The following is a 25505-nucleotide window of genomic DNA, read 5'->3' on the forward strand; positions in this document are numbered from 1 at the left end:
ACCATGTGTGCTGGGACATGAGGCATGTGGGTATATGCTGGGTGTGAAAACTACATGGGTGTGAGCTGGGGCAGAGGCATCCCATGGGTGTGAGCTGGCGTGCTCATACCATGTGGGTATGTGCTAGGACATAGGTATCTGTGTGTTAGGGCATGAGGCACATGGGTTTATGTTGGGGTATGGGTACCACATGGGTGTCAGTGGGGCACAGGCAACATGTGGGTGTGTGCTGGGGTACCACGTGGGTGTGTTTGGAGCATGGACACCAGGTCAGTGTGAGCTGGTACCTGTGAGCTGGCACAGGTACCACATGGTTGTGAACTGGGGCATGGGTATCGTGTGCTAGGTCATGAGGCACGTGGGTTTGTGTTGGGGTGGGGGCACCACGTGGGTGTGAGCTGGGGCATGGGCATCATGTGTGTTTTGGCATGACTTATGTGGGGGTGTGGCGGTGCTTCTCCAGTTCCAGTCACACTTGGGACATCTCAGGGCTGATATCTCAGACACTGGTACCAGTACTGAGCAGCCATGAGGTCTCTGCTACCCTGGGCAGGGCATTCTCAGTGCTGAATACCAGACCTTACACAGTATTTCAGAGCAGCCTCCGGGAAGGCTGGACAGAAGGGCAGGTGCCTGAGCAAGTGAGAAGTGTGGAACCAGGGTGGCGACTTGGGGGCAGAACCTAGTAGAATCGGGGAGAGGGACTGCTTCGGTCCATGAGGGATGTGGCACAGGGGCAGCAAAAGACAGGGCCACGTAGTTGGCAAGGGTCAGGGCAGCATCTTGGATCACAGCTGGTAGCGGCCAGGGAGGTAGGCTAACATGAGACACTGGCTGCACTTCCAGGGTATCTAAGGAGCCCTGGGCTGTCACAGGATTGGAAGGTGGCCATTGGACTCAGGAGATGGCCTTTGTCTCTGGAGCACTCACTCATCCAGATCCAGGCTGATGGGGGACTGCAGAGGCAGTGGGCCCTGGGAAGGAAGGCGGGAGGCATACTGGCCCAGCCAACCAATGTTGTGACCTCCCCAAGCATGGCCACTTCCAGGTGTGAGCATAGCTGCTCATTGTTGGCAAACTGGGCACCAAAGCCAGCTTGGCCCTACAGACTCAGTGAGTCCCTGCTGCTCATGGGAATGATTCTTTCCCACCTAGCCAACCCGCTGTCCAAACAGCCTTCACCAGGGCACTGTGGACAGGCTCTGCTCCTTCCCACAAGTCACTCCCCACCCCCTGGGCCTGGGCTTTCCTGTGAAAAAGTGTGACCACCCAGCACCCCCTAGGGGGCAGGTAATTGGTTGCCCCACATGAAGCTGTATGCTGAACCCCAGAAGTCTCCCCCTGGGTGCTCGACATGAGACCCACAGTGTGGGAGGCACATCTGGGGGTCTGAGAGGGTGTTATAGTCAATCCTAACAGCAGCCAGGCATGGAAACCAACATGCAGGGAAACAGGGTGCCCCTGGCTCACACCCCCCTCTCTGGGTGCTCAGCATGGGATGCAAGGCTGCATGGACCTCCACAGGGTGTTGGTCTTCCACGTGGTCAGTGCTGGCCGGGGCCACAGTCCCCTGCCCCCTGTCCACCTGGCTTCTTTGTAACCTGGCTCAGCCAAGGGTCTGGGTGAACGGGAGGCCACAGCACTCCTAGAGCGCCCCATCTCACTTCTCTCTCTCCACCTTTGCCAGGTGGTGGCCCGGATATGTGGCCTCGAACCAGAACAGCCTGAGGCGGCCAGCCCTCCATCTTTGCCCAACAGCAGCCCACAGCACCCAGCAGATAGACAGAGGCACTCCGACGGCTAAGGCCTCAGCAACAGATCTGGGCAGACGGTTTCCCACCTGCATCCCAGAGCTTGGGGCATGACCGTGGCCACCACACAGTGGACGGGGCAGGAAGTGTGTTCCTAGAAGGTGCGCCATGCCCACCAGAGCCCAGGTGCAGGGCCAGGGGCCGCAGCGTGGTCTGGCTGGACACCCCCGCAGTCACTGAGCGAAGCACGGTTCCACGTCACGGCCTGCTGGGCACACTCACCAGCCCCTCATCTCTGCACCATTCGCACGCTCTTCCTGCTGGTGAGTCCAGCAAAGCGAGCGCCAGGAAGGCGCTGCCCAAGCTCTGCGGCCAGCCCGCCGCTGTCGGACCATGGGATGTCGGCAAAGCTCCGAGGAGAAGGAGGCAGCCCGGCGGTCCCGACGAATCGACCGCCACCTGCGCTCAGAGAGCCAGCGGCAGCGACGCGAGATCAAGCTGCTGCTGCTGGGCACCAGCAACTCGGGCAAGAGTACCATTGTCAAGCAGATGAAGATCATCCACAGCGGTGGCTTCAACCTGGAGGCCTGCAAGGAGTACAAGCCACTCATTGTCTACAACGCCATCGACTCGCTGACTCGCATCATCCGCGCCCTGGCCGCCTTGCGCATCGATTTCCACAACCCCGACCGTGCCTACGATGCGGTGCAGCTTTTCGCGCTGACGGGCCCGGCCGAGAGCAAAGGCGAGATCACGCCCGAGCTACTGGGTGTCATGAGGCGGCTGTGGGCCGACCCAGGCGCGCAGGCCTGCTTTGGCCGCTCCAGCGAGTACCACCTGGAGGACAATGCAGCCTACTACCTGAACGACCTGGAGCGTATTGCTGCGCCCGACTACATCCCTACTGTCGAGGACATCCTGCGCTCCCGGGACATGACAACAGGCATCGTGGAGAACAAGTTCACCTTCAAGGAGCTCACCTTCAAGATGGTGGATGTAGGTGGGCAGCGCTCAGAGCGCAAGAAGTGGATCCACTGCTTCGAGGGCGTCACGGCCATCATCTTCTGTGTGGAGCTCAGCGGCTACGACCTGAAGCTCTACGAAGACAACCAGACGGTAAGTGGCCCTGCAGCGTCTTGCCTGGGCCTGACCTCCACTGCGTTCTGTTGTCCGCTCATGGGAGGCAGGTAGAGCAAGTCTGTCCTTCCAGCCCTCATACAGATGCCTCCTTCCTGTGAGTGAGCATGGAGCACTCCTGTGGCAGGCTGCCCTCTCCTAGAGGGAGGAGGGAGGTCTTGGCAGGCTGTTCCCTTGCCCACAAAAAGCCAGCTTCTCAAGGTCTGGTGGATGGCATCAGTGGCTCTACCATGGGAGAAGGCTCTTCAAGCCTACACAGCTGTTTTGCATCTGGTCTACAGCCTGGTCTTGCTCCTAAGTGTCTGGGAAGACAAGCAGGAAGCCCAGGTCCAGCACTGAGCTACAGGGATTGGAGGGGGTGGCAGGAGACCAGAGTAGCCGATGATATGGCAAGGTTGGGGTGCCAAAGCCAGGCTTCCCCTTTGGTAGAGTCTGGAGCCAAGCAGGGGAGACCCAGAGTAGGCCAGGAAGAGGCCTTTGATGGGCGGACTGTAAATGGTCCATTGTAGAGCTATAATGGTGTGTGATGCTGGGGTGTTTGGGGTACAGGGAATGGTGATGTTCACAGGACCTCCACCATGCAGGGACATGAGGGGTTGGCTGGGGACAACCAGCCAACTTTGAAGGCCGGAGTTCAGAGGGCCAGGCCAGTCCTTCTGGGCACAGAGGATGATCTTGCTCTGTGGGTCAACTGGGGCCTTGTTCTGGGTGATTTCCTCAGATCCAGGCAGGTGGGAGGTGGTTTACACAGGTGTGGACACTTCCCACCCCAGCAGGTGTGTTAGGTGCAGTAAGGGTGACCTCATGGGAAGGGAGCTGGGCGAGGGTGCTTTGGAGTCTGTCCTGGTTCTTCTCTGCCCCCCTTACACACAAACTGCCTCTGGGATATGGTGGACACTGAAGGTGGTGGACAGAACCAGGCCCACTGGCGAGGTACAGCTGTAGGCAGAGGGACTGTGGCTGACTCTTGGAGGGCATGGGCCCCTTGCTGACAGTGGCCAAACCTATGGTCTTAGGGCCAGACTCTGTCCCTCCACGTACACATAAGTACATCTTACAGACACTCTTATCCTTCATTTGCAAGCTGGGCATGGCAGCTTGTTGGTGGCATTTTTCCTGAGTCTGCCTACAGGTATTGGCTCAAGTGGGCCAGTGTTCCCTGGGGACATTGACTCTGTCCTCTATTTTTCAAGCCTGTTGGGGTGGAGGAGCCAGGAGCCGCAGAGATTGTTGATTTCACCTCCAGTCAAGATGCTGGTAGCTCAGCTCCCATGGGTGCCTTTGGGCACCTAACCCAGCCCAGGCACCTGTATACCCTCAATGACATCCTTCCTTAAGGGTGAGACCCACCCCATGCCCACCCCTCCTGGACAGACCAGCTGGACAGACACTCATCCCCACCCTCCTGTCAGTCTGGTTCCCCACCTGGGCTCACCAGGATCCAGTGGTCCCTCCACCCCCAGCACCTCACTTTCTGCAGGCCTGGGGAGATGGTCTTTCACCAGAAAAGGAAATTCTCCCCGAGAAACTCCAGTGAGGCTAGATTCCAGATGGTTTTGACCTTTCATGCTTTCCCAGTAATGTCTCACCGAGTGAAAATCAGACAGGCTCCAGAGGAGACAGTCCTCCCCCATGACGCCTGCAGCCCGCCAGCCCCTCCCCCAGCCGGAAGGGCCTGCCCGCTGGCATGGGGCTGGAGAGGGAGTATGGGGGTGGGGAGGCTCCCCCAGGCTGACTGTGCAGATGCCCGTGAGCTCCTGCCGCTTGGCCCATCTCCCCCCAGCCCCACGCTGCCATCTGCGTCAGTGCGTTGCTAAGGAGAGCACCAGGATCCGGGCCTGCGGGCTTGGAGGGCGCCAAGGGGGATACCTGGGGGGAGGGGCAGGCACCAGGGCCCTGAGCTACTAACAGAGGCAGACACAGCTGGTTCTCAGCCCCAAGTCCAGCTAGACCTGACCCCCACAGTCCCACTGTAGTCTCCCCTGTAGCACCCGAGGCTGAGCATGCCCAATGATGCCACAGGGTCCCTCTCTGAGTTGTAGGTGCTTGTCAGAGTTACCTGACATGGGACACCCCTGGCCACACTGTCAGAGCTGGTCTAGGTCGAGCCCCAGGGGGGACTGTGGGAAAGGAAGAACCATTGGAAATGCATGCCCAGGTCCTAACCCCTGCTTGAACCCTCGCTGGGGACTTGGGGTGGCATGGCGTCCAGGTACGTCAGCTTACAGACACTGCTTAAGATGGAGAGTAGTGGCCAGGACGGATGAAAGGCCTGTCCCAGAGCATCAGTGTTCACTCACACGCAAAACAAAGGGTACCACCAGCTCTTCCTGGAGCTGAGGGGTTCTGGCCTGCTGGGCCCAGGCACCAACATGGGGGATGATCCTTTCAACAAACCCTCTGTGTCAGGCACCAGGGCCTTTTGGCCTGGGAGCCCTGTCCCTCCACAGGAAGCTGGTGGTAACAGTCCCCAGGGCTGTCCAGCCTCTGCTTTCAACCAGGACCAGCTGTGGCTGCTTGCGGAGGGTGCCCCACAGGAGGTCTGGGTTCTACTAGGTGGCCTGCCTCTGATCCAAGAGCTGGCTGGTCAAAACGTGTTAGAAATTACACAGGGATGTGCCCACAAGACAGGTTCTGCAGCCAACTGCTGATCCTGCCCTGCCATGGCCCCTGGGCCAGCCCCCTGACCCACAGCTTATATTGCAGGTGCTCTATGTGAGGAACCAGGCATGAAATAGGGGCTACACAGATGTTTGTAGGATGAGTGGGACGTGGCAGGCTTGGGGAGAACTCAGTTTTGGAGCCTTGGCTTCCAGATGTGGAGTTGAAGGGTCCTGACAGTGTTACAGTTTCTTGGAGTGGGATCTTTATCCCTCTACTCCCTGAGGTACACAGTCCACAGACCACTGTCAAGTGCAGCTTCCTCTGTCCCTCCTGAGGTCATTCCTGTTTCTCCTGGCCCTGTGCTGTTGTAGTTGCTGCCAGGTGCCATCAAGTCAGCTCTGACTCACAGCATCCTCCTGTACAACAGAATGCAGCTTTGCCTGGCCTTGTGCCATCCTCCCATCACGGGTACATTTGAGTCCATTGTTGCTGCCGGACTACCGGCTCAGGAAGGTTTCACTTGTTTTCCATGACCCTCTGCTTTGCCAAAAACCTCGCCCTCTTCCAGTCAATGAACTTTCTTGACGATGTGTCTAAACCTAAGTGACACAGTCTTATCATCCTTGCGTCTAAGGAACATTGTGGTTATATTTCTTCTAAGACTAATTGGTTTATTCTTTGCCAGCACCGTAGCTCAAACATACCAGTTCTTCTGTCTTCCTCTTTCACCATCCATTTTTCACATGCATATGATGGTCCTTGTCCTTGTAGGCCAAATGGTGACTGCATGGTTATATTTCGTGTTTTTAGGAGTTTGATGAGGGTGTGTGACAATGTGTTGGTAGCTGAAGTTAGCCATGGTGGGAGTGATTACACCACAGGAATGGGCAGACTCTATGAATCAGTCCCTCTGCCCCTGTCCAGCCAGTTGTTGCATGTTGGCCAGCATACCTCAGTGAGTCCTGAGCCCTGGGCCAGGGGCCTGTGGGACTAGGCTCACCGAGTGATGAGCAGCCACACCTCCTGTCTCTTGACTTCTTGGGTTCCTCAGCATCTCCATTGCCACCCTGCACTTGCAGTTCTTCTCTCCATGTCTGTGCCAGTGAAGGTGCCCTTTCCAAGAGAGTTCCACACTTGTCCAAACCCTTCAGAAGTCTTGTGCACAGAGAAGCATTGGGATGCTGGCTCTGCCTTCCCTGACAACTGTGGTAGCAGTCTCTTCCTCGTCTGATGAAGCTGCCCTGGGATGTTCACACAGGAAGTGCTCATGGTACACCTGCTGGATGCGACCTGACTCTAAGGACACGTGGCCATATGCCTTCCTCCAGGGTGGCCAGAGGAACCTATGGGCTTCCCAAACCATGCCCGCTCCTACCCTACTGGGCCCAGGATCTGGAGGACCTTCCCTCTGCCCCAGATAACACTGTGTAGGGGAGCTGGGGCCTTGTTGGGAACCTGTGGGACCCATCTGGGATGTGGGAGCCATGTGGGCCATGGGGCTGTGGGGTACTGTGTGTGCCAAATGGGCTGCAAGGCCAAAGGGAGCACATGGAACTCAGGGTTCTGTAGAATGAGGGACTGTGGGGCATGTGGGCCTTGGAGCACTATGGTATCTGAGATTGTGGGCGACATGGGGACCACGTGTGGGATTTGGGTATGTGAGAGCACCATGGGGCACATGGGGACCACGTGGGATGTGGGGCTTCATAGACCTTGGGGCCGCATGGGGCATGGAGCTATGTGGGATGTGGGGACCATGTGGGACGTGGGAACCATGTGGGACAAGGAGGTGCATGTGAAGCCCCAGGACTGAGTGCTGGTGGGCACATGAAGAGCACATATTGGTGGGGGGACACCTGCAGAGGGGTGGACAACAGGACTAGTAGGGACAGAAGCTGGGGCTCAGGACTGTAAGCTCCTGTGTGCTGTATGGGTAGGGTTTCCAGCTGAGCAGTAGCCACCCCACTCCCTTGCTGGCCCCAGCTAGGGACCGAATTCATTTCCTGAGCACATTAGCTCTGCTACCCGGGCTCACGTCACAACAGCGGGATTGTGAGACACAGATTCATATTGTTTTAGGGGATTTGTGTCATCTGAGAACTGACAGCAATTTCCCAGTTACAGAGAGCAGGCTCTGGGTGGGGCTAAGGGCCCTGGAGTCACTCTGGCATGGGGATGGTCTGGACAACACCCAGAACACACTGAAGACAGATGGGGGTGAAGCAGCCCACAAGGCCCTGAGACCTGCCTTGCAAGGCAGGAACACTTCTGTGAGGACAAGACGCTACCCCTCCTCACTCCTCAGTGGTGTTCTAAGGCCCTGGCTCTTACAGCTAGAGTTTATGGGGGGATTGGAAGGGCTGTCAGCCAGAGGGAAGGGCCTATCAGCCAAGACAGTGATCAGAAGGGGCTTACTTCTCCCTGGTCTGAGCTGCATGGGAGTCTGGGTTGCAGCTTATCCTAGTCCATTCTTCACCATACCCCATCAACTCGAGCACCTTTTCTGATTCCTAAACCAGGGACTGGTCCTGGCCAAGGAAGCCTGTAGCCCTCAAGCCAGCTAGACTTCAGCTGGAGGAGTGACCGTGTACAGGTCTTTTCCCTCTCAGGCCACACACAGCCTCGGGGAGGAGGAGTGACAGGTAGGACCAGAGCAGCCTTCTCCAGAAGCAGCAGGAAGGCCCTGGCTGCCTCCTTACCACCGCCTACATATAGAGATAGCCAAGGGAAGCCAGAAGGGCACTTCCCCACTTCTTGCTCACACCACTGTATTTGGTGCCTACAGGTGGGGAGGCCATGTCTGCTTTTCCCTCATCTCCTTGATCAAGACCCATGAGATGGACTTTTGTAGGACTTGTGGGTGGTCTGAACACCCAGGACGTCCCCATGTCCCAAGCGGGGATCCCCTGATGGCCTGGGGCTTGGGTGAGAGGGTGCTGCACAGCCGGCTGGCAGTGAAAGTGCAGACACCAGGAGGTTTCCATCCACACCTGTGCCAGCAGCTGTGGTCTATACAGTTCCTATTGGTGATGACAGAGAGGCGGCACCTCTTGGCTGTGTGGGGGAGGTGAGAGGAGCTGAGACCATTGCTGGGATACACATCCCTCTGACCAAGGACAGGGCACCCACAACCCCTCAGAGTGACCGTTTCCACAGTGGCACCCCTGTAGTGTTGTATGGGCCCTGTCCTTGGGACTGGACTAAGTCCCTCTACTTGTGAGGTATGTGAACCCTTGTTCTGAGATCCCCAGAAAGAAGGTGGAGCCACATGGGAGGACACCACACTGCACTGCAGGGCTAGGGTGCCAAAGCTTTGTGTCCACCAGGCTGCCCAGACCCTGGGGAGTCAGAGCCACTGGTGAGGTCTGTGTCAGGCTCAGAGCTGTGGAGCAAGGCATCATGATTGACGTAAACTCAGTGCAGGGGCAGTAGATGGGGTCAGTGACACTTAGTAAGGTGTACCATCCACTGCCATGCCAAGAATAGTGCTGTGCCAGTGAAGCCACCCTGGTTCTAGCCCAGGGCTAGGCACTGGGGGACAATGGGAATTGGGACATGGTGCCTCCTCTCCAGGGCCAGCGGGGACAGATGAGCTCAGGACAGGAGGTTGGCAGACATACCTCTGCCCACAACACAGGTAAAAAGCAGCTTCTAAGGATAGTGTGCCAGGGGCAAGGCCAGTCAGTCTTCCTGATCTGGAGGTGCCATCACTGCCACTGCCCAGGACACAAACTGTTCGGGGTTCCCCCAGCCCCTCCCATGCTGTCCATGGGGGAATCAGAGACTGACAGGAGGAGAGGGTACATCACGTGACTGGTCATCAAGCAAGCAGGAAGTGGCGGGTCCAGCTGTGGGTTAGGGCTGCACTGGCAGCAGGTCATTATCTTGTTCAAACAGCCATTACTATTTAATGTGGTGGTTCAGCCAGCACAGTTGTCACTGGATGTGGGGAGAGTGGCAGGAGTGGGGCATCCCAACCTCGCAGCTGAATGGAACCCACCCCCACAAGCCCCATATGTTGCTGGCCCGAGGCCTGCAGGTGAGAGCTCAGTGATGAACCCACCACGGGCAGACAGTCCCGAGATGATAGTGGAGGTATCTGCCCCACCAGCTTCTGATCTCTGCTGTCCTGAGCAGGGCCTCCATGCTGACACGTGAAAACGAGCCCCGTGCAAAACCAGATGGTCCTGGCCACTTCAGGCCAGAAGAGCACCTGCTTACTGATCTGCCAGATGGCCCAGTGGACGTGGCTGCAAGAAGGGATTCCCCGCCTTTACCTAGTGCTTGGAGGTAACCTAGGTGGGCACACAAGTGCAGGCCCCTCCCCGCCACCACTCCTACAGCAGGGCCCACACTTTCCTGGACGGGATGGGGGCAGTACCCGACAGGCAGGCAGACAGTAAGTGGTGAACTGGAAGAATGCAGTCCAGCAGTGGTGGAAGCTGACAAAGGATAGAAAGAAGGAGTTAAAGTGATGACTAGAAGGTTCTCAGCTGGTCAGGAAAGGCCTAGGGGCCTGCCAGCCAGAGCAGCACCAGCATGAAGCCATCTGAGAGGAAGGGGCAGTGGGACAGCAGTCACTGAAAGGAGGAGGAAGCCAGTGAAGCTTGGCTGGATAGGGACGGTGGACAGCAAGCCAACAGACTGAAGGGTCGTTCACTCTGAGTGTGGCAGAGTTGTAGGGGGTCCAGGAGCATTGAGAACAGGTTGCACAGTCTGACATAGGCCCCTGCCTGAGTGCTGCCCTCCATAGTTCTGGTCCTTAAAGCTGAAGTGAGTGGGAGAGAGGAGTGGGCTGCATGTGAACCCCTAGAGTCCAGGGTCTCACATCCCAGCAGGGGCCTCAGGTGGAGGCCTCAAAATCTAGCCCATCCCTGGCCTGATGACTAACTGTAAGGCAGCCTCAGGCCTGTAAGGAAGAGGGACAAACTGACTCCAGTCATCTCTGTAGTCTCCTGAGGCCCAGGAAAGGCTCCATGGTCTGGGTCAGCAGCAAAGCCAACATGCTGTAGGTGGCAGGACGATATGCCACACACCGGGCACCCAGTGCTTCCCCAGGCCCTGTCTTAGGAGTCAGAACTGATGCTGCCCTGTCCCTTGGTGTTCAGTCAAGCCAGGACCTCAAGGAGACTCCCAGTACCAGGACTATCACCCCCCACCCGACCCTGGTCAGGCTTCTCATGCCTGCTGGACAAGGCTCTAGGGGGCCTTGTTGTCATGGAAACAGTGGGCAGGTGCAGAGCTCAACTGAGGTGGCATCTGCCCAAGGCCCAGCACTGCACCCACATGTAAGGGGTGTGGACTGGCCTGAGGGTACCAAGAAAGGCCTAAGCAAGGAGGAGTCTGTGAGGGATGCCCCAGAGCCCTAAGCCGGGCAGACACTCGGCAGTATGAGCCACACACTAAGATGCTCCTGGGACACACATCTCTGACTTTGGACCACTCTAGCCAGATCACTGATCACCTGGTGAGCAGCTGGCCCACTGAGGCAGGGAGGCCTGGGCCTTGGCCCTGTCCAGGAAGCTGGCCACATGGCGCGTTGATGAGCTCAAATGCAGACAGGGTGGTGCCAGGCAGTCACCTCTGGGCTCAGCCTCCTGTGACAACCCTGGTCACTCACACCCCAGGTGTCTGCGGGAACAGGCTGTAATGGGTGCCATGTGTTCCCACACGGAGGAGGGCTCCAGGAACCAGATGAGATGAGAGGACAGTTGGAAAGAGGTGGATGATCCTAGAGCCCAGGAGGACAGCCTCAAGGAACTGGAGAGGGCCTTGGTGAGAGACTGTTGGGACCAGAGTCTTGGCCCTTTGTGGTTACGAATTGGGCTACAAACCTTGCGTTAGCTATTTGAAACTACCAGCTGTTTTATGGGAGAAAGATGAGGCTTTCTGCTCCCTTAAAGATTTACAGCCTTGGAAACCCTGTACAGGGTTGCTATGAGTCAGTTCTGACTCCATGGCATATAACCACCACCACCACAGGATGGGAGACAGACATGTACAGCAACCTCTCGCTGGGACTGGCTTTGAGGGAGCAGAGGTGCTGCAGCCTGTGTGAGGAGGCCCCAGACAGCATGTGGGAAGGCTAGGGAAGGCTGGCTGGACCCCGAGCAATGTTGTGGTCAAGCATGCACCTCAGACCTGCATACTTGGGGTGGACACAGCCAGGAGGTGTGACCTGAGAGAGCTCCATAGGGTGGGCAAGCAGCTCCAGCTCTCCTCTGCGCAATCCTGGACTTGGGCACCAAGACAATCCCAAACCCACGGCCATTTGTAAGACAGAGTAGAGCTGAGACTGGACATCTTTATAGGAACAGATATGCTCTCCTACAGAATAGTTGGTGGGTTTGAATTGCTGTCCTTGTGATTCACAGGGCAACACTGAATCCACTATGCCACCTGGGCTCCTGACATATAGGAAGCACTTGGCAAATGCTAGTCTGTTCCATTTGCTCTGAATATGCCCTTTCTTCTGGTGCCTTACCAGCTCCCTGAGCTGTGCCTTCTGAAGCCTAAGGTCCCAACCCTTCCACCAACAGGGAGAGTAACAACCACCCAAACCAAACCACTGCCATGTGGCAGCTCCTACTCTGAGCTACTCCATAGGGTTTCAGAGACTACATCCTTACAGGAGCAGACAGCCTCATCTTTCCACAGGTGGATTCAAACCTCCAACCTTGCTATTAGCAGCTCATGGTCATCCTATTTGACAGATCAGGACGCAGGGTCATTGCTGTGTCTGGTTTCCCAACCCCTTCTCATCTCCAAGCACGGGCAGGTCTCTGGTCTAAGAACACCCCAGCTCACCACTTCTGCCTGCCTCCAAAGTCGAAAGTACATCGACACTTTACATCACCGCCCACCAGTGGGAGCACAACCACCTACTGACTGATGTCTATGGAAACTCCAGGTTACCCAAGTCACAAGTGCCTCCAAAAGCTAAAGAGCTGATGAGGTCTAGCCAAGAGGGAAGGAGGGCCAGACATTGACACTTGAAAATTTTGGTTTTCTCTGATGATCTCAATCCCTTCCCCAGGGGGGTGGGCAGCTTCACGAGAGCCACTGAGGTTCCCCAGGGGCGGGGGGGATACCAGATGTGGTCTCCTGGCGGACTAAGGGAGGGGGTCCTGGTGCCCTGACAGTCTGGCAAGAATTCCCCTCACCTCACCCTCTGGACAGCCTGATGCTACAGGCTCCCTCCCAAGTTTCTGCAATGGCCGGCTAAGGTTTGCATCCCACAAAAGGCGGGGAGTTCTGTCAGGGGCCCGAGCCCAGTAAGTAGAGCACCACAGGGTTCAAACAGAATGGGAAGGCACTGGGGTCGGAGGTCAGGAGTCCTGACTAAGGGACTAGTCCAAATGCTTTCTGCTCCCGTGAAGATTTATAGCCTTGGAACCCCTGTACAGGGTCGCTATGAGTCGGAACCAACTCCATGGCACATAACAACAATGTACTTATATAAATATACACACACACACCCATATGTCCATATGTACAGGGCAAGGGAGTCCTGGTATGGCACTACAGGATAAACTCTGGACTGCTGACCACCAGGTTGGCAGTTCAAACTCAGCAACCACATATTGGAAAACCTATACTGCATCACTATGAGTCAGAACCAACTCGATGGCACTTAACAATAGTCAGGACATGTGCACGCCCAGGGCTAACCCCACTATAGCTGCTGGGGTCGCTCTGCAGACACCTGCCTCCCTACGTGGACCCCAAAGCTCCCAACTCCAACTTGGTCCCTGGCATTCTGTTTCCCGTGAGTGGGCTCGTAGGCTGCCCACCAGTGCTGTGAAGGAGGGTCCCTGCTTCCTATTTCATTGGAAGGGCTAGCCTCCCCAGACCTGCCAGGGTCCTACTGCCTTCTTTGGGGAGCATGATCCCCAAGGTGGCCGGGAATGGCAGACACCTATAGGCATCCCCTGCTACTTGCTGGTTGGTTTCTCCTTAGCAGACACCTCAGAGAGCAAAGTGTCAGCTTTGCTCTCTAAGAACACCCTCTGAGAATACCCCATGTGGGAACTCGGGAGAGGGGTGTTAGCCAATCTTGTGCTGGGCCTCCTTCCTTGGTCAAGCAACATTGCCCTTCTACCCTGCAGAAGTAGCAAGCCGGTGCTCCTGCCATGGGACATGGAGCATAGTTGCCTCCAGGCCTCAGTTTGTTCATCTGTGCAGCAGGCACAGGGTGGTGTGAGGATTCAGGAGCCAGCACGTGCTGGCACCTATGTCCATGCATGTACATCCACCATTGTCTTGTTGATGTTGTTGGTGAGGTGACCTGGTTGGAAAAATCTTCACTAACCTAATATTTAAACCTAACTTTGTCCAGACACATGGCTTGTTCGCTGAAGTGTAAAACAGGCAGCCTTCCTAAGAAGTAATTTCTTGACAACATGTCCAGAAAAAGAGCCAAAGCTCGTCTTATTCGCACCTCTAAGGAGCATTCGGGTGTATCTCTTCTAAGACTGATTTGCTTGTCCTTCTGGCAATCCACGGTATAGACAGTATTCTTCACTGACACAAAACCTTGAATGTTCCAAATTTGTCCCATTTTGAAATGCATGTGAGATGAGTGAAAAGACCAGGGCTCGGCCAGGTGTATTTTAGCCATCAAAGTGACATCTTTGTGCTTTAATGCTTTAAAGAAACCTTTTGCAGCAGATTTGCACAGTGCAGTAACATTGTTTGCTTTCTCCACTGCTGCTTCCATGGGTATTAATTATTGATTCAAGAGGAATGAAATCATCAACAACATCAGTTTCTTTACTGTTTATCATGAAGTTGCTTATTGGTCCAGTTGTGAGGATTTTCATTTTCTTTACATCCCGGTGTAATACACACTGAAGGCTGGCTTTTTTGTCACAACACACCTTAAAATCTCATTAGGACATGTACTTGAAAAAGGAAAGTTAAAAATGGGCTGGGAGTCAAATGGCAGTCGTGGTGGAAGAGCTGTGCCCCCCTTGGTGGTAGGCATTGTTGCCTGTTGGGCTGTCCTCCTTTCTATTGCTGGACTGCCAGGTGCACATACATCAGGGTAGGGATAGAGGTGTAGAGATATACAGCAGTCGCCCTCTCTTCTCACTGATTATGGTTGAGAACCAAGGGAGCCCCAGGTTCTAGAACAGACCCCAGCAGGCTGGAGCTGGCACAGTTGTGGGCTGTGTGGAAGACTAAGCCTTTGCCTGGGCTCACTGTTGGGAATGGGCAACCAGACAATGTCAACCTCAGAGTTGTGGTCGGTGATGACCAGGTCCTGGAGGGCAGGGGGCCATGTGCGGCACCACAGCAACCCTCTGCTGCAAAAGTGACTCCCAGGGTGAGGAGGGGGCATTGGTCAGGCCAGAGCCCCAGAGCCTGTAGGAGGCGGGGAGAGGTTTGACGTCACTGGAAGGCCACCCCTGAGGGCTGGGCCCCCGTGGGTGCTGCCTCAGGTCTTTCTGTCCCTACTAATGCCAACTCTCCCTGCAGAGCCGGATGGCCGAGAGCCTGCGCCTTTTCGATTCCATCTGCAACAACAACTGGTTCATCAGCACCTCACTCATCCTCTTCCTGAACAAGAAGGACCTGCTGGCGGAGAAGATCCGGCGCATCCCACTCACCGTCTGCTTCCCCGAGTACCGCGGCCAGAACACCTACGAGGAGGCAGCTGTGTACATCCAGCGGCAGTTCGAGGACCTGAACCGCAACAAGGAAACGAAGGAGATCTACTCCCACTTCACCTGCGCCACCGACACCAGCAACATCCAATTTGTGTTTGATGCCGTGACCGATGTCATCATCCAGAACAACCTCAAGTATATTGGCCTCTGCTGAGGGCCGCTGGCCTGTGGAGCCATGGGGTCTCACTCTGCACATGAGGGGCCTAGACGGGGTGGGCATGGGCCCTCCTGAGCCCTACTTTCCTGCAGGCTTAACTATTTGTGGAAGGGATGCTGGAAAGGCAGGCACACACATGTGCACACACATGCATATGCACACATGTTTGGAGATGTTTCCCACAGCGCTGAGCTCCTTGGAAGACTTGGGAAGCACCCCAAGTTCACCACAAACTCTGCCTGTTAACTCTGCCTTCCCGAGCCAGTCGCCTTCTGCCTGGGGCCAGTGTCAGACTGTTGGGCATGAGCAGCTGCCTGGAGGAGGTGTCTCTGGTGTGCTCACTGGACTGGGCACCTCTCTCCCTGCCACATCTGTTGGCCCACATACGTGCACACACCTGTTCACTCGGGATCCTGGGCCTCTAGAGCCAGGGTTCGAGGCTGGCCCCTGGGGGCCTTGCTCAGTTCCTCTTCAATGGCTTCACAATATGCAGCAAAAACCCACACAATAAAACATGTGAGACAGTTTCTCTCAGCTTAGGCCAACTGGGGTCCAGCTGTTCTACTAGTCTGATGTTTTATAATCAAAACCTGGTTTTTTCTTCTTTCTCCAGCATCCCTTTTTTTTTTTTGGTCAAATCTTGTGGTGTTTTGCGGAAAAGAAAAAAAAATTACAGAAAATTTTAAATGTAGTTGGGTATTCTTTTTTAAATGTAGATTTTACGAACGAAATTTTTTTTCAGGTGGTCCTTTCTATGTCTGGCTTGCTGAGTGTCAAAGTTGTTCTTTGGACGATGCCATCTGTCTGCTCCAATCCCCGGGGTGCGGGCCACAGAGCTGAGCTGTACATAACCTAGCCTTCATGGAGCCCTCTGGTCCGCTGATGTGGTCTTCTGCTTTGTTTTTATTTAAGTAAATTAATGTGATGTATTTAAGGAGGTCCTTTACCAAGGAGCAAGGGAACAATAACGAAACTTCTTGGTATTTAAAGCGTCCGTGACCTGCGGCTTTGTCATGTGAAGATCAGGGGCAAAAGTGGGCACCCTCCGCCCTCACCCGGCCCCCATGCCTGCATCTGGCGTGGCTGGAGGTAGCCTCCATTCCTGTGACGGCACAGCCAGCGTTGTCGCCTGAGGGAGGCCCTCTACCCAGGGCCATGTAAATACACACCCCTTGCCAAAAGCCCCTCCTCTCGCCCCCATTGTCTGGTGCCCATGTGTGCAAAGTCTCAGCCCGGAACGTTATGACATGCACAGAGGGAAAGAGGAGCCACTTGGTGACGGTGTGCAAGTGTCACAGATTGTCTACTTTCAGAAAATAAAACGAGTGAATGGAGCCAAGCCCGTCCTGGTGTGCTGTGTACACGTGTCAGTGCCATGGGCCGCCTGAATGCTGTCCCGCAGGGTGGGTGGCTGGGGACACCGCCTGCTCTACTCCTTCGCCCCCCATGTAAAACACATACAGGAGACATTAGAGTGAGACCAGCGAGAATAAACACCCTCAGAGGCTCACCAGGTCTACTGCACCCAGCAGTGGGCTAAAAGCTCTGCTCCCCTGGCACCTCCAGGACCAGCCCAGCATGAGCCAGGCTGCAGCCACACACACAGCCTGAGGTCCAAGTCATGCCAAAGCAGGACAGGGTTTCAGAGCAGTGAGTAGATTCTGAATCGGTATATCTGCCCCCTGGGGCTTCAAAGCTCTGAATCTTTACAGAAGTCAACTACCTCATCTTTCAAACTGCCAGTCTCTCGATTGGCAGCACCATTTTTAACCCGTTGAGTCACCAGGGATCCTTAGATGCGCAACAGCGGTCCATTTTTCTGCCCAGGAAATGTGCCCAAGGTTAGGGATCCTGGAGTCAGATGCTGGAGGAGCCACGCCCTCTAGGGAAGGTGCTTCCCTCAGCCTTCCAGCTTGCCCAGCTCTACCAGGACCACCCTGTGGTTTGTGGGGAGCAGCCTCCTTACAGTCAGGACCTCACTGAGCTGATAGGTGCCCATGTACACACAGACACGCTCCCACACATCCATGTGCACGCATACACATTGTACTCATGTGTCCTGCGCACACATCCATGTGTTCCTGTATTCTCATGCACATGTCCATTGTGCACCTGAGAATGTACACAGGCATGTGCATTCAGCCACAGGCATGTGCACACTTGTGTGTCTGCCTACAAACAACTATTTGCACGCATGCACTCATCTATAGACATGTATGCACACATTTCAAGCATGTCACATGTTTACACACACACACTCCACCACCAACCAGGCACTCCTGGCATGTGTCATACCCCCTCATGTGGGGTTGTCTCCCCACCCCACTACACAGCCACCCCAGAGCTCCTGTGTAAACAGAATCTCTGTTTTACACTTAGAATCTCACACTTTGGGCTTCGATGCCAACTGTGAAGACACTAATTTCACCATAAGTATCCATCTACTGAATACACACAGCTGAAAGGAAATAGTGGCGCCATGCCTGCCTCCATGAAGGACTGAGGGATTAAAGTGGGTCTGCCTGGACTCTCGGCACCCACCCCACAGGGCTCTCCATGCTCTGATGGACCCTGGCCCTCGGCCACACTCCCAGTCTCCCAGCTCTCATTCCCCAGATGTACCCCTTCGCCAAATGTATCCTCTCCATCTGCACAGTCCAAGACTTGCCCATCCTCAGGGTCTAACTCAAAGCTACCTTCCCCTCCAAGAGACCTCCTGGCTGCCCCTTTGGGAGCCCCTCCCCACAGACCCGCTCCAATTGGAAGGGGGAGGTGTGTTTTGCCAGGTATGATGAGCACTTGTCATTCCCTCCTGACCTTCTGGCACCTGGACATGGTTGGGCATAGAGAAGCCGTGGGCTTTGTGAGAGTGACACTGGGACCTGCACTCAGCATGAGACATGTGGGGAAGGTGAGAGTCCCAGTCCCACTTCCTCCCCGGTGGTCACATGATCACCATGACCTCAGCCCCCTGGGTGTGTCACTCAGCTGAGTTCACCCTGCTCCTAGGAGAGACACACCTAGAGGCTGCCTGGCGCTGACTCCACCTGCTTGCACCCCTTTGCTGAGCCCACCCGGAACCAGATGTCCCACCTGCTAGGACCATCGAACACCTCAAGAAAGGTGCTGAAAATACAGTATTCTCTGCTGGAGAAGGGGGTGCAGGAGGAGAAGGCATTCAAGGGCAACTTCCAACCTGACCCTGAGCAAGGCCCCCAGGGGCACACCCAAGGATGTGCCTGGGTCCACAGTGCACCCTGTCCTGAAGCAGGTGGAGAAAGGAAAGATCCTCCATATCTGGGGCCTAGCAGTGGACCCCTCCATCCTGAGGTGTCCTAGCCCACTCACCAGGCAGCTGATGGGAGACAGGTGTAGGGGGGTCCTGATTCTCCAGCAGCCCAGCCCACAGCTCCACTGCCTCAGAAACAGCACCCCAGATTCCAGTCCAGACAGTATGATCCCAGGGATACCCCCACCATCAAAATCAGGACCCCAAACCCTTCTAACCTGTTCCAGACCCTCTGAGTCCTAAGGGACGTTCCCACAGGGCCTGGCTGCCTCTGTCCCTACACCCGCTTTCAGGCTGTGACAAGGCCTGGAGTCTTCTTAGCTTCCAGCCCTGAGGTAGCTGCCAAGGGAGGCAAGATGCAGGCGCTCTGGTTCCATGACCCCAGCTCGTCTGCGCCTGGACACAGGGCAGACCCAGGCCAAGCTCCCTGCCCCTTGCCTCCCAGGACCCTCCAGCCTCAGAGCCCTACTCTGCACCACACCCCTCCACAGCCTTAGCATCTTCCTCGTGTTCTGGTCATTCTCTCCTCCACATAGGATGTGAGTGGTCTCACCCTGCCACACAGGCAAGCAAGGGGTTTCCAGTGAGTCATGGACAGGTCCTCTAGGCCAGTGTGCATAGCCTGGACAGTGGTGGTGGTTGTGGATGGAGATGTTGTGCAGACAGTGTGCTCTGGTCCTGTGGATGCAGCCCCCCCTCCACACACCTCACTCCCACTCTGCAGAAACATCCAAGAGCCGTGTTTGTGACCTTGGTGACCATCCGAGAGAGAAGTCAGCTGAGCCAGAGCAGGGGCCCTCCAGGACACCCATTCTTTCCCTGCAGACCCTTTGCAGCCCACCCCAAGGCTGGCTCTGGGGGGACCTGGGGGTCTTCCTGCCCCCAATGGGCAGAGGGGCTCCCTTCAGCCAGGCCACTGAGCCATTGTTTGTCAAGTCCATATATGTACACTATGGGCAGCTACTCAATTCCCCCCCAACCCTGGGGACTCTGCCAGGGTGGGAGTGTACTTGTGATAAACCCCATGAGAATGGGTCCCTGTGAGGGCCCAGTCATGCTCCTGCACTGTGCTGCCCCTGTCTGTGGAAGGCACAAGGCAGGGGTCCACGGGTCTCAGGGCCATAGGCAGCGGGACTGCAGGAAAGTTTATCCAGGGAGCCTGGGATGTGCAGGAATGCCCCAAGGTTACAGAAGAATCCTCCATTCCAGCGTCAAAGCTGTCTTCCCAGAAAACAAACCATAAAAGGAGAGCCGTTTCCACAGTGGCCACAGGAGATGGAGATTCTTCCAGAATCCTGGGCAGGCACTCTGGGCCCAAGTGCAGAGCCTGGTTCCCCCACCTGAGGCCGCACCGCCCAACTACAACGCAGGGCATGTGTGTGGCAGTATGAGGCAACCCCTGCCCACCCACTGGACTGCCTAGAGGCACTAAAGGCACCTGTCCTGCCTCTCCCCCTGCTGGTCGCTCAGGGAATCACACCCGATCAGGCCGGGGATGTGGATTGGAAGACCTTGGAAACATTTTTCCGCAGACACGCAATTTTACAGATGGAGAAACTAAAACAAGGGGTCTGGGGCAAAGGAAGTGCCCAATATGTATTTATTGAAGGAAGGAAAGAGCAAATGAGTTCACCATATCCAGAAAACAACTAACAAATGATCCTCAAAATTATGGCAGAACCAGTTGCCGTGGGTTGCACAACTCATGGTGACCCCATACGTGTCAGAGTAGAACTTTGCCCATAGAATTCTCAAGGGTTGATATTTCTGAAGTAGGTCTCCAGGCCTTTCTTCCAAGGTACCTCTGGGTGAACTTGAACCTGCAGCCTTTCCATGAACAGCTGAGCACATTAACCATTTGTACACCCAGGGCCTCTTTAGTAGTGAAGATGGTGCCAGACTGACAAGGGTCAGAGCAGAAACCCTGACACCAAACACACTCAGCACAAACGTGCAAGCAGCCATTTCAGGCACTTTCACAGCCTAAATGTGAAAAGCAAAAAGGCCTAAACTTTGATAAGACAATACAGCAGATTATGAGTATACATCTAAAAGTATTGCTATAAAATCATAGAAACTTTTAATCAACAAAAATATCAAAACATGAAGCTATTGTTTCTCCACATAACCTCCATCTGTCTATAGACTTCTGAAGGTGATAATTACATCTCTAGTCCTTTCCTGAAGAATCCTGTGCTCTTCAATGCACACTAAACCCAAACCGCAGTTTGGGCATCTTCAAGAGATTCAAACTGTGTTCCATTGAAATGTTCTTTGAATTTGGGGAACAAAAAGAAGTATGTCAACAAGGATCAAGCCTATCCCCTCAGTACACAGGATTGATAGGGATATAGATATTGGCTACCTAAAATGGAGGGAGCAATAAAGGCACAAAGTGGCTGGCATATAAGTTTTCAAGAGAGGGTTTAGTTTGAGAGTGTGCAAGGGAATGTAGAACCCCCAACTGAATAGTTTTCATCTTGTCTAGATGGGTCTAGTGAAAGGAGATGGGGATAAGATTCTTATGATTCAATAGTGAGTAATTGTTATCATGACTAATTGTGACTGTCACAACTGTAAAGGTAGAAGTATTATAACATAAACGGGGGGAGTAGTTAATCTTTCACTCTGGGAACAGAGGACCCTAGGATCACCAAAAGAGAAGAGCATGAGCAGAATGTGAGACCCTATCCAGAGAAGCAGTGACACCAGAGACGGAGGCAGAGCTGAAGACATGGAGACATAGAGCATCTGAAGACTCTAGATTCATGGGAAGAGAGGGACTGAGAGCTGGCAGCCAGGAGGCAGGCTTGCAGAATGTGCCCTTTGGTTGTTTAAATGATTATATATTCCTGAGTGTTTGTGTGTACGTCAAAAACAACAACAACAAAATAAAAACAGGGGATAGAAGCAAATGCTCTTAAATAATGATACATGGAGGGGATTGTAATCATTGCAATGAAACAAAATATGATATGCTGAGTGCTAAACTAATGTTCGTCCATGTAAATTATCACTCAATTCACAATAAAAGCTCTTATAAAAAGAAGATGAAGAAATCTGAGGAGGTAAGATCAGGGTTATGGAGTGGATGGGATTTTGTACAACATTCTTTGCTATCCTCGAAGAACGTGTCATGATGGGGGAAAAAAATCTTCAGTATAATTTTTCTGGTCTTAGTCTCACCAATGCAGTTTTCTGTTTTCTTAAAACTTCTTCCTACTAAGCCTCTGTGGTGATCATCCTTCGAAAATATTTATCAGGATGACCCCTTTGGCAACCTAAAAAACAGTCACCATACCCTTCTGAGCTGACCTCTCTGCCTTGAATTTAACTGGCCCTTGAATTTAAAAAGACACTAGTTTGACTGGGCCTTTGTTTTTGGAGGCATCTGAACAAAACTAAGAGTGTTGCTAAAACAACTTGTCTGTAGCCATCCATTGATATAGAGACACGCTTAAACATGGTTTGTTTGTAATGAAATCATGCAATACCTAGTAGCAATACTTTGTATGTGTACATACGTATACAAATATGTACATTGAGAGCTAGATGTAGAGGAAGGTTCTCGTAAACAGTACACATAAAAAGCTTATTTAAGTGATGCGTCACTGGACCAATAAACAAAGAGAAAAGCCACACAACAGCTAGTAAATTATATCAGGCTGCTAACTGAAAGGCCGGAGTCCTAGTGTGGAGCCGCGGGTTAATGCACTGGATTGCAAGGTCAGTTTGAGCCACAAGGTCGGCGGTTCAAGCTCACCAGCCACTCTTCAGAAACCCTACACAGGGTCATATGAGTCGGACCAATTCGACAGCACTTAACAACAACAACTGAAAGGTCAGCAGTTCAAACCCTCCAGCTGTTTCACCAAAGAAAGATGAAGACGGACAGGCTCAGAACCCTAGTGAGTACTTCTACTCAGACCTAGTGAGCCATTAAGAGTCAAAATCTACTAGATGGCAGTGGGTTTGAAGTTTTTGGGTTTTGTAATCTCTAATGCACATATTGGAGTACTGGTGTGGTACTGTAGGACAATATACTGCACTGTAAGACCGGTTTGAACCACAAGGTGGGCGGTTCAAGCTCATCATTCACTCCTCGGAAACCCTACACGGGGTTGCCATGAGTCAGAAGAAAGAGGAGGCAAAAAAGAGCAATCTGATACAATTTGATGAACTTGACCTACACCTATGGATGCAGTAGCTCAAAAGAGGGAACAAATCTTTACAGTGAGGATCATTCCCATCCCCTCCATACACAGAGTAGACAGAGATGGGCAACTTGGACACTGGTTACCCAAAATGGGGGTGCTAAAAAGGCAAGAGGTGACTGGCTTACAAGCTTTCAAGAGGGAGCCTAGATCCAGAGGGGGTGGAGAAAGGTAGAATCTCCACTGAGTAGTATCCAATTTGTCTGGGCAGGGCTGATGAAAGGAGATGGGGATCGGATTCTTGTGGTACAATAGTGAATGATTGTTATCAGGACTGACTGTGAGGTTTGAAAACATAAAGGTAGACGTTTTGTAGCAAAAGGAGGGGAGTGGATGTCCAGGAGCGGAGGTCCCTGGGACCATCAAGGGAGAAGAAAGGAATACAGGACCCTACCCAGAGAAACAGTGATGCCAGAGATGGAAGCAGAGACGATGATGTGGAGAGATGGAGCAGCTAGACCCAGAGAGGAAAAGGGGCTGTGTGCTGACAACCAGGGAGCAGGCTTGCAGGGTATACCCTTTGGTTGGTTGATGATGCATGGAGGGGATTGTAACCATAGCAATGAAACAATATAGAATAGGATGAATGTAAAGCTAATGTTCTTTCATGTAAATTCTATCACATAATTCACAAGAAAACACTTTTTTAATTACCAGGCCTTTTTTCCATGGCACCACTGGGTGGGTTTGAATTGCCAGCCTTCAGGTAAGTTGTCTAATACAAATGGCATTATGAAGGGACATTGCATTAGGGAAGTGATCACCAAATTTTGGGCTCAAGGAAGGGTTCTGGGTGGGGACAGGGATTTTGTTAGCAAAAATCTCAAGCAAGTATGAAATACATTAGGATGTCTGGCTTTGGCAAAGCTGAGTGCTGATCCTGAGCCTGTACTCAGTATCATCATCGCAGGACTCCTCTGAGTATTTTGATTCCATCAGTGACTTTAGGAGCCCTCTGTGAGAGCAGCAAGGCTTATGCTCCACACCCCATCAACGAGGATCCCGTCCACGCTCTACACCCCAACAACGAGGACCCAGTCCCACCACAGGGATCAGTGGATGTACCAGATGCCTCCCCACCCCCACCCACCTCACTGACCTGGAAGCACCAGAGACTTACCTGAGGAACCTAGCTTGAGAATCTTTATAAAAGACTCCAGGGTTTCTGTCTGGCCCAGGGTGCTCTCAACAGCACCCAGCCCAGCTGAGGAAACCATTCCTCCCTGCCTGGCACCACATCTCAACCCTTGCAGGCACTTGGGGAGTGGACACCTGGCAGATGTTTGTGGCACACCTGGTACCAGGCCAGTGTTTCCTCACCTTCTCCTCACTTTACCTGCACTACCTCCTGCTCAGAGCCACCTAGCAGGCACACAGCAGGTGATAGGATGAGGAAGCCCAGGCAGGCTCAATGCTGAGCTGCAACGTCATTGGTCCATTTCTAACTTACAGCACCCTCTTCACAGCTCATGTCACACCACCTGGACCAAGCTAGTGGCATCAGAAGATGGGGCAGATGTCACCCTGGAGCTTCAGTTGTTGGGTGACAGTCATCCTGATGAGGGATGAGTGCAGGAGACATCCACTTTGGAACACACCTTCTTTATACTCTAAATACAGGCTGTGAACCCTGACCTCAGCACTGAGCAAATTTGAGGCAACCACAAGGCGACACATGCACCGTAGGATTGTGGTTCGGCGCAAGCCTACCTGTAGGTATCTGGGACAGGTGCTTGTACACAAGGTGCAGGTTCTCCCGGCAGAGCTGCTGGGGGTCGTTCAGCAGGAAGGACAGGGCCACAATGATATCATGCTCCAACAAGCCATCCCTGGACAGAATAACGTGAAGTCAGACATGACAAGTACGTGCACACCAGACCCTGAGACCAGAAAAACTAGTGCCTGGCTACTACTATTAACTGCTCTGAAAGGGATCACATTGGAAGGTCCTGAACAGAGTGGGAGAAAAATGTGGAACAAAACTCAAAATACACGCATCACCAACGGGGGGAAGTGGGGTAAAAGCAGCAATGAAGTGGCAAGCTAAGCCCTACAATGTTCAGTGGACTTCTGTGGACCCAGGTGGGGACCTGGTTGGCAAGCAGTGTGAGGAGACCTGGGGACTCTTGGGCCCAGAGTCAGTGGCGTGGCCACGGAGGACTTGAGAGTAGATTGGAGCTACAGCTGATGGGAAGACAGGGCATATGCACAGGAACGCCCACACTTGCAGATGATACCCATGTGACCTGGACCAGATGACTGGATGATCGGAGCTCAACCAGGAGAAGAAAGAAGAGGGGGGAAAAAAAAAAAAGTGAGCTGATATAATCTGATAAACTTGACCTATACCTATGGAGCAGCAACTCAAAAGAAGGAACAAATCCTTACAGTAAGAAACTTTCCCACCCCCTCCACACACAGAATGGACAGAGATGGGCAACTTGGACATTGGATACTCAAATGGGGAGGGGGGGACTACAAAGGCAAGAAGTGACTAGCTTACAAGCTTTCAAGAGGGAACCTAGTGCTAGGGGGCATGGAGGAAGGCAGAGTCTCCAGTGGGTACTATTCAATCTGTCTGGGCGGAGCTGATGAAACGAAATACAGATGGGTAACTCGTGATACTGTAATGAATAATGCTTATCAGGACAGATTATGAGGGTTGGAAATGCAAAGGTAGAC

General features: G+C 53.6%; 2 protein-coding genes across 2 annotated transcripts in view; one reads left to right on the plus strand and one right to left on the minus strand.

The window, feature by feature from the left end:
- RTDR1 (rhabdoid tumor deletion region gene 1) overlaps positions 1 to 25505 on the minus strand; it is a 69300-nt gene that overhangs the window by 25392 nt on the left and 18403 nt on the right. The window contains exon 3 of the mRNA XM_006874919.1: positions 24534 to 24652. Within this exon, the coding sequence (XP_006874981.1) occupies positions 24534 to 24652 (119 nt within the window). The remainder of the gene's footprint in view (positions 1 to 24533; positions 24653 to 25505) is intronic.
- GNAZ (guanine nucleotide binding protein (G protein), alpha z polypeptide) lies at positions 2133 to 15319 on the plus strand. Its single transcript, XM_006874918.1, has 2 exons — positions 2133 to 2867; positions 14973 to 15319. Exons 1-2 carry the CDS (start codon positions 2145 to 2147, stop codon positions 15315 to 15317), a joined length of 1068 nt encoding a protein of 355 aa, XP_006874980.1. The 5' UTR covers positions 2133 to 2144; the 3' UTR covers positions 15318 to 15319.

This window comes from Chrysochloris asiatica, unplaced genomic scaffold (assembly GCF_000296735.1).
Source record: "Chrysochloris asiatica unplaced genomic scaffold, ChrAsi1.0 scaffold00306, whole genome shotgun sequence".
Lineage (NCBI taxonomy): Eukaryota > Metazoa > Chordata > Mammalia > Afrosoricida > Chrysochloridae > Chrysochloris > Chrysochloris asiatica.